Source organism: Equus asinus, chromosome 11, assembly GCF_041296235.1.
Source record: "Equus asinus isolate D_3611 breed Donkey chromosome 11, EquAss-T2T_v2, whole genome shotgun sequence".
In the NCBI taxonomy this organism is placed as follows: domain Eukaryota; kingdom Metazoa; phylum Chordata; class Mammalia; order Perissodactyla; family Equidae; genus Equus; species Equus asinus.
Window position 1 is genome coordinate 82,012,257 of NC_091800.1, and position 13,706 is coordinate 82,025,962.

General features: G+C 48.9%; 1 protein-coding gene across 4 annotated transcripts in view; it reads right to left on the reverse strand.

The window, feature by feature from the left end:
* The window catches only part of CARS2 (cysteinyl-tRNA synthetase 2, mitochondrial), a 45,228-nt gene that overhangs the window by 21,614 nt on the left and 9,908 nt on the right, over window positions 1-13,706 (reverse strand). For all 4 annotated transcript variants that reach the window (XM_070520145.1, XM_070520143.1, XM_070520144.1 and 1 more), the window contains exons 4-8: window positions 9,088-9,159; window positions 8,857-8,962; window positions 6,159-6,242; window positions 3,942-4,071; window positions 677-810 (exon numbers count right to left, since the gene is read on the reverse strand). In XM_070520145.1, the coding sequence (XP_070376246.1) occupies window positions 677-810; window positions 3,942-4,071; window positions 6,159-6,242; window positions 8,857-8,962; window positions 9,088-9,159 (526 nt within the window). The remainder of the gene's footprint in view (window positions 1-676; window positions 811-3,941; window positions 4,072-6,158; window positions 6,243-8,856; window positions 8,963-9,087; window positions 9,160-13,706) is intronic.

The following is a 13,706-nucleotide window of genomic DNA, read 5'->3' on the forward strand; positions in this document are numbered from 1 at the left end:
TTCAGATCCCAGGCACAGACCTACACACCACTTATCAAGCCATGCTGTGGCAGGCGACCCACACATAAAGCAGAGGAAGATGGGCATGGATGTTAGCTCAGGGCCAGTCTTCCTCAAAAAAAAGGTAATAAAACTGGTGCTCTGTGGCCCCACATCACAATTTGTCAAAATCTGGACCTGTGAATCTCCCTTGCGTCACGGTCAGCCCCCAAACAGCCGGGCTGCAGGTTCGGCTTGTTTCACAGCGTCCCGGCCACTCTGAGAACAGGTGGCTGCTGCTACTCAGCTCTGCTTTCTGAAGAGTGAAACGGAAGGCGGTGTTAAAAGAGCATGACAGATGTGTACAGTGACGGTATTACAGCCCCACGCGGCATATTCATAATCATTATGACATCACACTATTTGAAACTCCTCAGCAGTTTTATGGGAAAGACACTGATGGAGAACGGCATTGTCCAACACCTTCCATATTCCATACCATTTCCAAGGGTATACTCATTATTCCAGTCCAAGGAAGTCCAGGGCCAGCTGGCTAAAATCCAACAACAATTTAAGAAACAAATGCGTTTCTGGACCTATTAGCTGATCCACATATTTCCAAATGTAGCTGTTTCACCAAGAAACACGGAATTGGCCGAACTGAAGGAGGACAAATTCACGTGAAGTCATTACTTACCAGAATGTAGGAAATAATTTCCCCATTGCTTGCACTGATGGAAGACCTCACACTGTGCAATCTCGTTTTCGTGATGCGGAAAAGCCAGATCTATCCCTCCTGAGTGGATATCCAGCTGACTCCCAAACACCAAACTGCATGACACGGAACAGAGCAGGGAATTAATTCCATCGAACGCCACAGTTCTCCAGCCACAGCTCCCACTTAATCCTCCAGCCTTTATGCAATGAACAGAATAAATGGATCTCGGCTTTAAATCAATGTGCATGATAATTTAACTGATGCAAATGGACACTGAAATTCTGTTTCACTTCACAAAATCCCTAATTCAGAGCTTTTCCTCCCAGTAAAGAGACTTAATTCTCTTTGCTCCAGATACAACATACGGTTTTCAAAAACTTACAATATTATCTTTCCTTACTTTCAATAGGTAGAGTTTAGTGGTTTTCTAACCTTAACAAAAGAAATACAACTATAAGATCAAGAGAATCTTTAATTCGGCTTTTAAAAATTTAACTATTTAGTGGTCATATATGAAGAACGAGGTAAGAGAATTCAAAGCAACACACATCAGCCATCAGCATTTCTGCTATACATTCCTGAAAAAGCTCACGTCCCACAAAACTGCACACTAACACTAACAGAGCTGATGGGGACAACGAAATTGGCCAGACCCTCCACACCTGTGCCACCCTGCCGCCAGGGCACCTGCAAAAACAACACTGGTGCCAGCATGAACGGTCAGCTGACTAGCGGCTGCTTCGGAGGACATTCAAAATGCAAAAATCACTAAAAATACAACAGCCAGCACAGTGGACACATGGGCTTGGCGGGGCCGGAGTGAAGCGGCAGATGTGGAGCTCTGGAGGCCATCTCCGTGGGGAGAGTGTATTTCCTAAAAATGGTTCAAAACAAATGTTTTTAGAGGTGCCACAGCCCCGCTCAGGTCCGTCCGTGCTGAAGGTTGGGGCTCTTCTCCCACCGGCCTGGCTCAGGCCCCCGACGAACTGCACATCCCCGGTCACACTCGAGCTCAGTGGTGGTGGAGCCACGCACTGTGGCCGAGCAGGAGGCCCGTTATGGTACGTCCTTGGCCACGGGTTTGGAGAATCTCTAAGAGACCTTGAAATTCAATTGCTAAGGAGGAGGCATGAGATGGGAGGGACCAGGATGGGGGAGGAGAGCACGGGGACCCCATTTGTATTTGTAACAAGTGATTCGTTTTTACAAAGATCTGAAGAAACAGGACAACGTTAAGATTTAATAAAGCTAAACTCTGGGTCCATGGTGTGCCTTATATTAGTCTCTATTCTTGTCTGTAGACTGATTTTAAAACAAGAGAAAGCTGAGAAGGGATAAAAGTCTATTCTCATCTAGATTTCAACAAAAATAAGATATTTAATGGTGACATTACATTTGAAATGTTTTCCACCTGCTTTAGATAAATTATTTGAATGCTAAAAATAAATATCTTTCTGTAACCCAAGGTATATGCCACATTGATGTTAAATCAACAAATATTTATAAATACATATAAGAGTTCACAGTAGGATGAGGGCTGGACATAGTTATTTCTTTCTGAATGAAAAGCTGGACCCCTGCTTCAGACTAACAATACAGGTGATGTCTCATTAACTCGAGGATGCGTTTCCAGATGAGCATCACAGACATCACCACAGGGGAGGGCGGCAGGGGAGGTGCGGTGGAAAAGGAGTCTCTTCCAGGCCCAGGGGAACTGAATCCGGATGGGCAGGCTGTGGACGGACGAGGAGGCTTTCCACCCAGGAGGAGGGGGTGACCCCACGCTGAGAAGGAAACCAGCCCGGGGTCAGGGCACGGGGCGGAGGACCCTTCCAGGAGTTACCCCTCCTGACACCTGGTTACACAGCCAGAGGACAGCACCACACGCCACAACCAATTTGCAGGTGACTGGGTTTGGGGATCTTGAAATGTTTAGTGTAGACAGTAGTTTGAAATGGTCACCTTAGTCATACTTTATGTTTCTATTTTAAAAACTGCTTAGTAAACACCTGCAATGAATTGAAACACATCAAATACATCAAAATCTGAGTGAATAATGAGACTGAAAAACCCCTCATGTCCATAAACAGGAAACATACACACAAAGCCATTCACTGCAGGTATCTGTAATAGCAAAATACTGAAGAAGCTAAACGCTCCTCCACGGGGTCAAATGGATGGTGGTCCAGCCACAAAGGACAGCACCACCAGGCCGAGACAGATGACGAAGGGCCGGGCAAACTGATCCCCGGGCAGTCCCAGGACAGACTGCTGAGCGATAACAGATAGTGCAGGAGAGAACGTTCAGGACACTGCCTTCTGTACTGCGCAAATGCACACGCACACACGTGTACACCACACACTCACAGGCACAAGAAAAGGGGCGCCTGGCCACTGGCAGCACAGGAAGTGCTGAAGGAACCGTCTATAGAGGAGATCCAAAAGGTGGAGGAAGCCCCAGCAGAAAGGCTGAGACCAGAGGAAAGCTGTTTCACAGAAGCCAAGGAAGGAGCAGCGCGTCAGCTGCCCATCACTGATCGGGCTGACAGTGGAGGCCACCAGTGACCTCAGGGGACCAGAGTCAGTGGGGACACCTGGCAGGCAACGGCAGATGGTGCCATGCACATGCAGATGGTGAGAAGAGCAGCAGAGAAAAGAGGGCCGCTGGAGGGGATGGGCATCAGAGCAGCATCCGTGTTATGGTTATGGAGAATCCCAAGACAGAAACGGCCCAGACTGGTGTTGCCTAAGATGCCGAGCTGGTAGAAAGGGCCGAACGAAGACTGCAGAGCCAGGAAAGCGGACAGTGAAGGCAATTCTCGATGGATCGATCAAGAGCCAGCTCTGGGGCAGCAGGTCTGCTGACTGAGAGCGGGTCAGAGGAAGCTCGTTCCGTCCCATCCCTGAGGGGCTCTGTCCTCACCCAGGACCTCAACTGCGGGGGTGGGCGAGGTGGGGTTGCTTTCCTGAACCCACCGAGAAAAGAGATGCAGGCACACCTGGCATGATCTGTGACGGGAAAGCAGGAACCAGACGGGGCTTCTCCACTAGGAAGAGGCGGTACTGCTGGAGAGACCACCGTGCCCTGGAGTGGCTTTGACTCCCTGCTCACAGCCGGCCCCACCAGAGCACTAAGCTTTCTTCCCAAGCTGGGACCAAGCCACCCGGCTCCACCCTGCCGAGAGAGTCAGGCCCTGCTGGACTTCACTTCAACACAAACGTGAAGAATCCAGGAAAACCTCACCTTGAGATGGTAGAACATTCGATGTGCCAGCCAGGTCTTCCATTTCCCCATGGAGAGGCCCAAAACATCTCCTGGGGCTTAGCCGCCTTCCACAGGGCAAAGTCGCTGGCATGCCGCTTGTCAGACTCAACTGCCAATAACAAACGGTTCATGAGTGGGAGGCAAAGACGAACAGGCAAAGCAACGCAAAATCGCCACAAAACCGAGACGCACGAAGCTCTTCCCAAAGACCCCGCTCCTTCTTATGGGAAACCTCACATTTCTCATGCACATGTCTTTCTCTTTCCCACACGACGGCTCGAAGGACTACCAGATACTTGTCCCTAAAATACGCCAGAAGCACGAGGTGAGGCCAGTTTCAGAGGGGGAATAATGTCGAGATTTCAAACACGCACAGTGACGCCTCCTTCCCAGGGGCGCGCTGGCCTGAGCACTGTCCCCTCCCTGTGTTATCAGTAACTGAGCTTCAGAGGAACATGGTCCAGAAAAAGATGATAATCATACAGAGGGAAAAAGAAACTACCAGAGTGCCAATCACACTCAAAAAGTAAGACCACCCAGAAGAGGAGGCTGGGTGACTGCTGAAGGTACGACGAGCCGGGTGGGGCTCTTTTATGCTCCCAAACCTGGAAGCAACCGAGAGGCCCTTCAGTAGGGGAATCGGGACATAGTCTGTGCAACATCCAGACGAGGGGATATTACTCAGCGCTAAAAAGAAATGAGCTGTCAAGCCATGAAATGACATGGGGGAACCTTATATGCATATTACTAAGTGAGGGAAGCCAATCTGAAAGGCCACATACTGTAGGACTCCACCTACGGGACATTGTGGAAAAGGCAAACTGTGGAGACAGAGAAAGGTGAGTGGCTGTCGGGAGCTAGTGGAGGGATGACCAGGTGGAGCACGGAGGATTTCCAGGGCAGTGAAACTACGCTACGTGATATTATGATGATGGATACGTGGCATCACGCATTTGTCCAAACCCACAGGATCCACAACACAGAGTGAGCCCTGACGTACGCTCTGGACTCGAGTGATGAAGGTTCACCGACGGTAACAAATGTACCACTTGGTGGGGATGCCGAGAGTGGGGGAGGCTGGGCGTGGGGGGGGGCAAGGGGTATACAGGAAATCTCTCGCCTTCCTCTCATTTTCACTATGAACCTAAAATTGCTCTAAAAAATAAAGTCTATTTGAAAAAACAGGGTTGCTGAGCCTAGACTGTGTGAGTCTCAGAACGTCCCCCTCTGCCCCGATGAGTCACAGCCACACCTCGCAGGCATAGGTGATCTGGGGGTTTTCTGTCCTGCCCTTTAGGGAGGGAGCAGGATAAGACTGACCAAGGACAAGTAACAAATCTCATTCCTGAGGAGTCAAACAATGCTGTTAGGAACTAGATTTCAACAGCACAGTTTAGAGGGCAGGAGGATTATGCCTAAAGACAGAAAAAATGGGGACATCTTTTGGGGTTTTGCTTGGTTCTCTTAAATAGTATGCGTTATGGGGCTGGCCCCATGGCCAAGTGGTTGAGTTTGCGCGCTCTGCTTCAGCAGCCCAGGGTTTCGCTAGTTCAGATCCTGGGCGCGAACATGGCACCGCTCATCAAGCCACGCTGAGGCAGCATCCCATATGCCACAACTAGAAGGACCCACAACTAAAAATATACAACTATGTACCAGGGGGCTTTGGGGAGAAAAAGGAAAAATAAAATCTTTAAAAAAAAATAGTATCCTTTAAAATTACTTTTATTTTAATTCTATATACTTATTATTTCTTCTCCATAAAAATGACTTTGATCTAACAATCACTGGAACCGAAGAGAGTACAGGAATAGATTCAAATACACTGGGAACGCAATATATGGAAAAATTTATATGGGAATTTAACGTATGATAAAACACCTGTGGGAATTTAATATATGACAACAGCAAGATGGAGAAGAGCATTAAACATGACACATGCACAAGGCACAGGCAGAGAGCACGTCTGGAAGGAAGCAGAGAACGGGCGGATGCGCGACTTGGAGCAGAGCCGGGGACCAGGAGGACGTTAAGAGCAGGTGCAACTCGCTGTGTGAACTTTAAACCCTACGAGTTTTCTCTATTCCAGAAAACCAAATTAAATTTAAAGCACGGCTGTGATCAACGATCTGGCATGAGTGGGGGTCCTCACTCTCCACTGAGCTCGGGGGACTTGGGGGCCGAGGGTCCACCCACCTGGCTCTCCAACCGGGCCGGAGGCCACACCCACCAGCTTGCCGTACTTGTCTCCTCTGGACTGCAGATCGAAGTAGACGTTGCCTGTTTTGTAAAGGTAATTATGAACTCATCATTCCTCAGTGCTAAATATCAGCATCTGCACGAGCTTAATAGCTAGGAAGTAATCACAATTTAAACAATGTGGCATCTAGCCTTCATTTGGCCCCTTTCCTATATTTTTAAACCAGAATTAACACCAACACCACCACTTTACAAAAGCACACATCTCCACACCAGGTGTGGAGGGGAAGACACAGGCCTAAGTTCTGTGTGAAATGTTGAGACAGTTCTTTTTAACGAGAAAAAGGAAAAGGGCGTCTTATCGCTGGCCTGCATCCAGTTGCGGGCTTTATGTTACACACTGATCGACACCGAAACCCTTTCTTAACCCAGGCGTCTTGGAGACGATCTTCCTACTTAGACCACAGACACCTCTGCGCTCAAGCATCCCCGAGCTGCCCCTTCCCTGGGGTGTACAGTCCACGTTTTCAGACTGAGGGTGCAGGAGGACCTCGCCACGGGGCCACGCAGAGCAGGGCCAGCCCTGGCTACTTCCAACTCGAAGGTGGAAAGCAGCGGGGCAGGCACAGAGGGGTCCGGGCTGGCGCTCTCGGAGCCTGAGCCTGCTCACCTGCTCTGGGGCTGCTGCAGTCAAGGCAGAGAGTGGCCACCGGATCTGCATTCCTCAACCAGGGGGCGGGGTGGGGGGGAACAGAGCCCCGCTGACGGGCCTGCCCCGTTCCCCTCAGGGCCCTCTGCACTCAGTGTGTTACTGGGCTCGCACTACGGGCCGAGATAAACCAATGAAACGGAGGAGCTACTGTGGGGGCTGCTTCCGATCATAGAGAATGTACACACCGCTGGAAAGTCTTTCAAAAGAGGAAGAAACCGCTCCCTTTAATGGAGGAGACATTCTCCTGCCCCTTGGTTTATATTACCATTTTGCTGAATAAATTGTTTCTTCACAAACGGTTCACAGATCAAATTACAACCAAGCTTTTGTGGAAGTGTCACAAAGTCCAAATTAACAGCGTCTGAGTGAATGTGAATTTATTTTGAATTAATGTTATTATTAAAAATGTACAATAATGCCTGGTAGTAAAACAATAAAAAGAAGAGCATTTCTTCCAGAAGCGTATTTGGGTGAGGCCCTCTAAGCCCCTCATGACCGTGCGCCGGTTTATCTGGGTTCTACGTCCTCTTTCAAGTTACACGACAGCAGGACAACAGTCCGTGTATGTTCCGGAGCAACCTCCAGTTCGGTCACTAAGTCCTGTAGAATAACTTTTTCTTAGAAACAAAACCTAAATACAGCAAAGACGACAGAGTAAAAGACTGCCAGTCCTCCCGTAGGCAGAGGCTGTGGCAGGGCAGCACGTGCTGCCGGGGCCCCTGCCAAGGACCCTGTGTGCTCGGGCAGGGCCCGCGGAGGAAGCGCCTGCAGTCCAGGAAACCTGTAAACCATGGTCCCTCATCGGACTTCCTACTTTGTCATTTGCCTGCAACACGCGCTGCAGCACCCTGCACGTCCCAACCCAGGGCTGGGCACTCCAAGAGGTCATTCACTAAAAGCGAAGGGTTTTCTGGTCTGAGAATTGACAAAACATGAATGCATTAACAGCCAGCTAAGTCACTGGCTACGAGATGGTACAGGAAGATACGAAAGCTGAGAAAGTTCTCTCTCAGCTATGGGTGGAAAGAAAGAAAACTTCCTGGGGGACGGAAGCTCTGGTCAAGGCTTGTGGGATGGGTAGGATTTCGATTTGGGAAGAACGACTGGAAAGGAGGCGTGGCTGAAAACAACGCAGGATCACAGAAGCAGTGAAACGCCAAGATGCCCGTCTTTCCCCGAGGCCGCCAGACAACAAGCAGCAGCTCTTAAACCAACTAAACTCCACCAGAAGGAAGCCACCACGCAAATGCAGAGGACGGGGCCTTCAACAAGATGACTGCACGCTCAGTCTCTTCTGTTCCACAACTAGGGGAACAAAGAGGGGACTGGCGTAGGTTACAGAGACTGAGGGACCTGCTCAGATTACGATGTGGGGAGGGGTGACACTGAGTTCACATGAATGCGCAGGAGACGTGTGATGCTACTGGGGACTGTCCAGCGTCTCAGGTCTGTCAACGACACTGGGGTCACGGCGGGTGACGTCTCTATTCAGAGAGGCACGCTGAAGTGTCAGGATGTCTGCAGCTTTTCTCACTGGTCTGCCAAAGACGATGCGCCCACACGCGGAGAGGAGCGTCTGAGGGCTTGGCTCTAACGAGGGAGTGGGTCTTTAGAGGTACTGCCGTGGTCCCCCACTTTTTCCTATGACAAATTGTCAACAAAGTTGAAAGAAGATGCCCAAGAAGACCTGCACACCACATCCAACAGCTGTGAGCATTTTGCCATATTTGCTTTACTTAGACTCGCCGTCCAGGTGTTCATCTCTTCCTGTGACCACGGAAAATATTTTTTAAAAGAACTGACTCAACAGTTTTGCAAAGAGACACAATAACCACAGAAAACCTCCCAACGTTTCTGCTGCAGAAATCACATTAAGACAGACAGTAAAGCATGCGGCACGTTCCAACAACTCATAAATGTGTCCAGTTCCTCAAAATCCTATCGGTGCAACCCAGTGACCAGTTGTAATGACATGACCCCTACCTTTTGCTGTCGAGTAGGCATGGCCTTTAGCGATTATTCCTTCAATGAAAGAAATTATCTGAGGAATATTTTCAGTTACCCTCAAGTACACTGTCGGTGGGAGGACCTGAAAGAAAGAAAGGAGAAAGGGCTGTTTCCATGGTTCAAAGGCGCAGGTCAGCCACAACTGGTCTTCACTGTTCAAGCTTCTCATCCTCATGGCAAGAAGACTCAGCGAGACACTTCATTCACCTTCAAGGCCGCCATATCTTGTTTAAAATCTTCCTCGTAAAGGTTGGCGAGGGAAGTGGGTGACACGTTCATCTGCAAAAGACCGGGGTGCAGAGCAGTGAGTCTGGGGGATTCACAAGAGACCAGGAGGAGGCCCGCGCCCCGTCTGCACCGCCTCGCGCAGGGCAGCCGGGAGAGCTGGGCCTCAGCTCGGCGCTGCCTGCTCACAAAGGGGCCTTTAATTTTAGGGAGCAAACTTGTGCCAGTAGCTTAGCTGGTCAAAAAGGTTTACTCATCCTGCTTTCTGGTTAGAGAGGAAAAAGGAATAAACAATATCATGATTTCCACCACACAACTCAAAACAAAAACAAAAAACATACAAAAGACCTTCCACTCTTCTGGGACAAGGGCCAGCCAGGTCAGTCTATTCTACATAACGACCAGAACTAGGAGCTCCCGTCTTATCCCTCAGCCCTCAGGGGGCAAAAGAAAACAAGCCAAAAATACATTAAAGAGGAAATCCCTAAGAAAGCAACATAGCACCTCAAAATAGGGACTGTGATGGGTGCTCAATCCAAAGGGGCGGTGGCTGGGCTCCTAGGGGTAGGCAAAACCCCTGGAAATGGACGCTGGATTCTGAGCACAGGCCCTGGGGGTACGGACCTGCAGGCTCTCAGAAGGGCTGGCACACAAGACTAGGTTCCCCAAAGGATTTCTTACTTTTCAGTGGAAAACAGTCCACGGACAGAAGCATGACATTATGAGGTTGCATCAGCTTCATTGCTGCTGAACCTGCGAAGTGAGCCGTGAGCCGCTGGAATGTGACAGCATCTGCAGCACCTTCCCCGTGCTGGGCGCCCTGCCCCGCTCCTCCCCAGCCCAGGGAACAGGGCTCCCCGCCTTAAGGCGAAGAAATTCCAGCTCGGGAGTATGAAGGAACTTTCTCAAGTGAAACGCCCCCTCAAACCTCGTCGTCCTGAAGCCCACCTGCTTCCCATCTGGGGCCCTAAGGCGGCAATCACCCCAGAACCTCGACCAACGAACGTTAACCGAAGACACAAACCCGGTGAAGGGAGCGTTGCTGCCCCACCGTCTTTCTGGCTCTGTGGTCTGGGGCAAGACAATACGCCTCTGTGCCTTAGGGTTCCCGGCACAAGGACACAGTCCCACCTAACAATCTCTGAGACTGCTACGAGGATTCCAGGCGCACGGGCGAGGCACCTCCGGGAATGGAAAATTCTACATTGACATCACCGTTAAAGGACCAGGCACCTGCACCCAGGCATGGCTGGAGATGGGTACACATCAGTCCTTTCCCTTGGTGCCACCCTGTGGCAGAGCAGGCCTCCTAAAAAGAAGTCAGTTAACCTACCATTATCCAGAGGACAAAAGCCAACCAAACAAAAAGCCTAAAAATTCAGTGTCATCTAGCCGCTTCAGAAGTTTCAAATACTATTCAATTTTGGAGCTAAAGATCAGCAATTGCCTGTATTTATTTATCTTTAAGTTTAATTTTCTGCACAGGTGATGCACTCCCAGGGAACTCGAATACATAAAGGGGTGCCCAGGGCCAGTCTCGCTCCCAGAAGGCAACACCATCACCGGCCGTCTCAGGAGTACGGTCATACGTGTATCTGCATCCTCTTCCTGAAACGGAGCAACCAGCACACATGGCCTGCAGCTGGCTCCCCTCGCTAAGACCAGCACCCAGACCTGCATGTGCGCCATGCACGCCGAGCTGCCACCGTCCTTTCAAGGCTGTCTGCATCCCATCTGCAGACGCACCATGTATTCACTGGTCCTCTCCAAGTACTTTCTCATCTTTTGTTGTTACACACACAACTGCACACACGTCACTTCACACATTTCTAAGCTCAGACAGAGACGTGAAACCGCTGGTCAGAGGACTTGCTTGTGTCCTTTGCTGGCTACTTACTGCCCACTGCTCCTGAGGAAGGTGTCCCGACTGGAGCCTGACCGGCAGTGCGTGCCACGCACGTCTCCCGTACCATCACCAGACTTTGTCAACATGACGGCTAAAAATGCTTTCTTGCTGTCATTTTAACTTGTACTTCTCTTATTTTGAATGAGCATAAACAGCTCACATGTTTAGGAACCTTTTGTATTAAATGATCTGTAATTACCCAGACCCATTTTTCTATTGAGTTGTAGGTCTTTTCTTACTGATTTGCAGGAAGTTATTTTTATACAAAAGAAATTAACTATTTTATCTCTGATATGGATTTCAATTTTTTTCCACAGTCTTTCAACTTTATGGTTATTTTATGGCATGTAGAAAATTTCATTTTTATATTTAGCAATCTTTTATATTTCTCGATCTTTTCCCATAAATGGCTTCTGGGTTTGGAAACAAACTTAGAAAAGCCTTCCCTAATAAGAGGCTATAAAAAGTACCCTAAAGTTCCTTTAGTAATTTGTGGTGCCATTTCTTTTATGTTAAATCTCTGAATCTGCCTCAAATCTGGCTGTGAGGCATATCTCTAACTGTGATATATTTTTTCCCCAGATGGTTACCCAACTGTCAGCACTTTTTACTGAATAATTCCTCTGTTCTTCATTGATTTGAAATCCCATCTTTATCATAAAGCAAATTTCCTTATTTGTTGTCTCTATTTCTGGACTTTCTGTGTGTTCCATTATCCATCTATCAGGCATCTGTACAACAAGGTTTAATTTCTAGACTTCACAGGAACAGAAAGCAGACCGGCACGGGTTCAGGGACAGGGCGGCAGGGGGGTTGACAAGGGGCAAGGGAAACTTCTGGGGCAATGGATGGAGATGGTCACCATCTCGATGCTGGTGACAGGTTCACGGCTGTGCAATTTCTCTCACGCTGTACAGCGGGTGTGCACTATGCACTGTACCGTGGGTCTGTTCTACCTCCACAAAGCTGTGCAGAAAGAGAAAAGAACGTATGAAAACAAAAAGTCTTCTATAGCTTTTAAATATGTTCTAATATTTAATGGGGCTACTCCCTCCTCAATACTCTTCTTTTACAGACTTTTCCTGACTATTCTTGCTTTTTTTCTGTCCATGTGAACTTCAGATTCAGTTGCCTAGCTCTGAAAGTGGGGAATAATATGGACACACACTCTCCCTCTTCAGTGGCTCATCAAGTGTAACGCTGCCCCCCTGTTCCACATGTGGCTGCTCCAGCTCCCAGGGCACAGCCCTAGAGGACGGGATTCAGAAATGCTCAGGAGTGACAGAGAACCGTGAGTGCAATACCACCCATGCTGGCATTGGGGGCAGGAGGAATCACATTCCCTAAGAAAAACTTTAAATTTAATTTTAAGCAACTGCTCATACCACATAATGGGATAGTACTGCGCTCTCTCTCTCTCTCTCTCTCTCTCTGAAATAAACTACAGGAGGTAGCTGCTGAACTGGGGTCTCAGTCCTTGTTACTTCAGATTACTGTCTAGCTCTCCCGTATTATCAAAAACCACTTCAAGTCAGCTCTCTCCCTGGCCGGGACCCCACCGGTTGGGCCCTCAGCACTCAGACTAAGTGTCCAGTCTTCTTTCCGGGAAGAATGGCAACGTAGGCAGAGTCCCAAAACACAAAAAGAGTAACTTTGGTTTGAATCACTCTGACACGTGTATTCTGATTTTCCTTTATTTTTGGTGAGGAAGATTGGCCCTGAGCTAACAACTGTTGCCCATCTTCCTCTATTTTGTATGTGGGACACCGCTACAGTGTGGCTTGATGAGCGGTGTGTAGGTCTGTGCCTGGGATCCGAACCTGTGAACCCAGGGCTGCCAAAGTGGAGTATGCGAACTTAACCACTACACCACTGGGCCGGCCCCTATTCTGATTTTTCTTAACACAAGATGTAACTGTGCAAATATACCACACCTCCTTTAATTCTCACCCTGGAAATCCTCCTGTGGTTTTTATCCCTGACAAACTATAAAACTGTGCCAAAATTTAAAGTCAAGAGAGTGATTCAGAAAGCTGCAATATTATAATTTAAAATATTTTAAAAACAAGTGGGGGAGCAGGTGGCATGAAAGATATTGCTGTCATTAAAAAGCTTGCATTAGATAAAAAGAACAGCCTTTTGCTAGATCCTAAACAATAGGTGTTTTCATAACTGTGTTTCAGATACATGGTCCATTGTCTTGAAGACACTATTTTGAGAAAAAACTGTTCAATGCCATATTAGCGTCTTGCCGTGTAATAAGTATGGAAATTGTCAAGTGTCAAAAATTAAACCTTCTCTACATTTAGGTTTTTTAAACCAACTCTGCCAACCTTCTCATATTCTAAAGTTTGTAAAAAGCAACAACCAGTGCCTCCTTGTGGTACTTGTGAAACCCCCTAAATAAACTCATCCTCCCTGCATTTCTGCCCCCCCCCGGCCCCCCCCCCCCCCGGGAGTCCTGGCTCTCCGCCCACCCTCCCCACCCAGCCCCCACGGTCTCCCCATCTCTCCCACTCCTCGCTTGCTCATCTCCTCCCCCCAGACTCCTCTGGAGCCCATCCAGCTTCCGGCCTCCCACCAGCCCAGCTGCCACGACTTTCGGGTTGACACATCCACCTCCCACGGTGCAGCTCCACCGTGGACCCCAGTTCACCAGGCGCAGGGACACACCTGCACTGCCGCGGGCTTCACC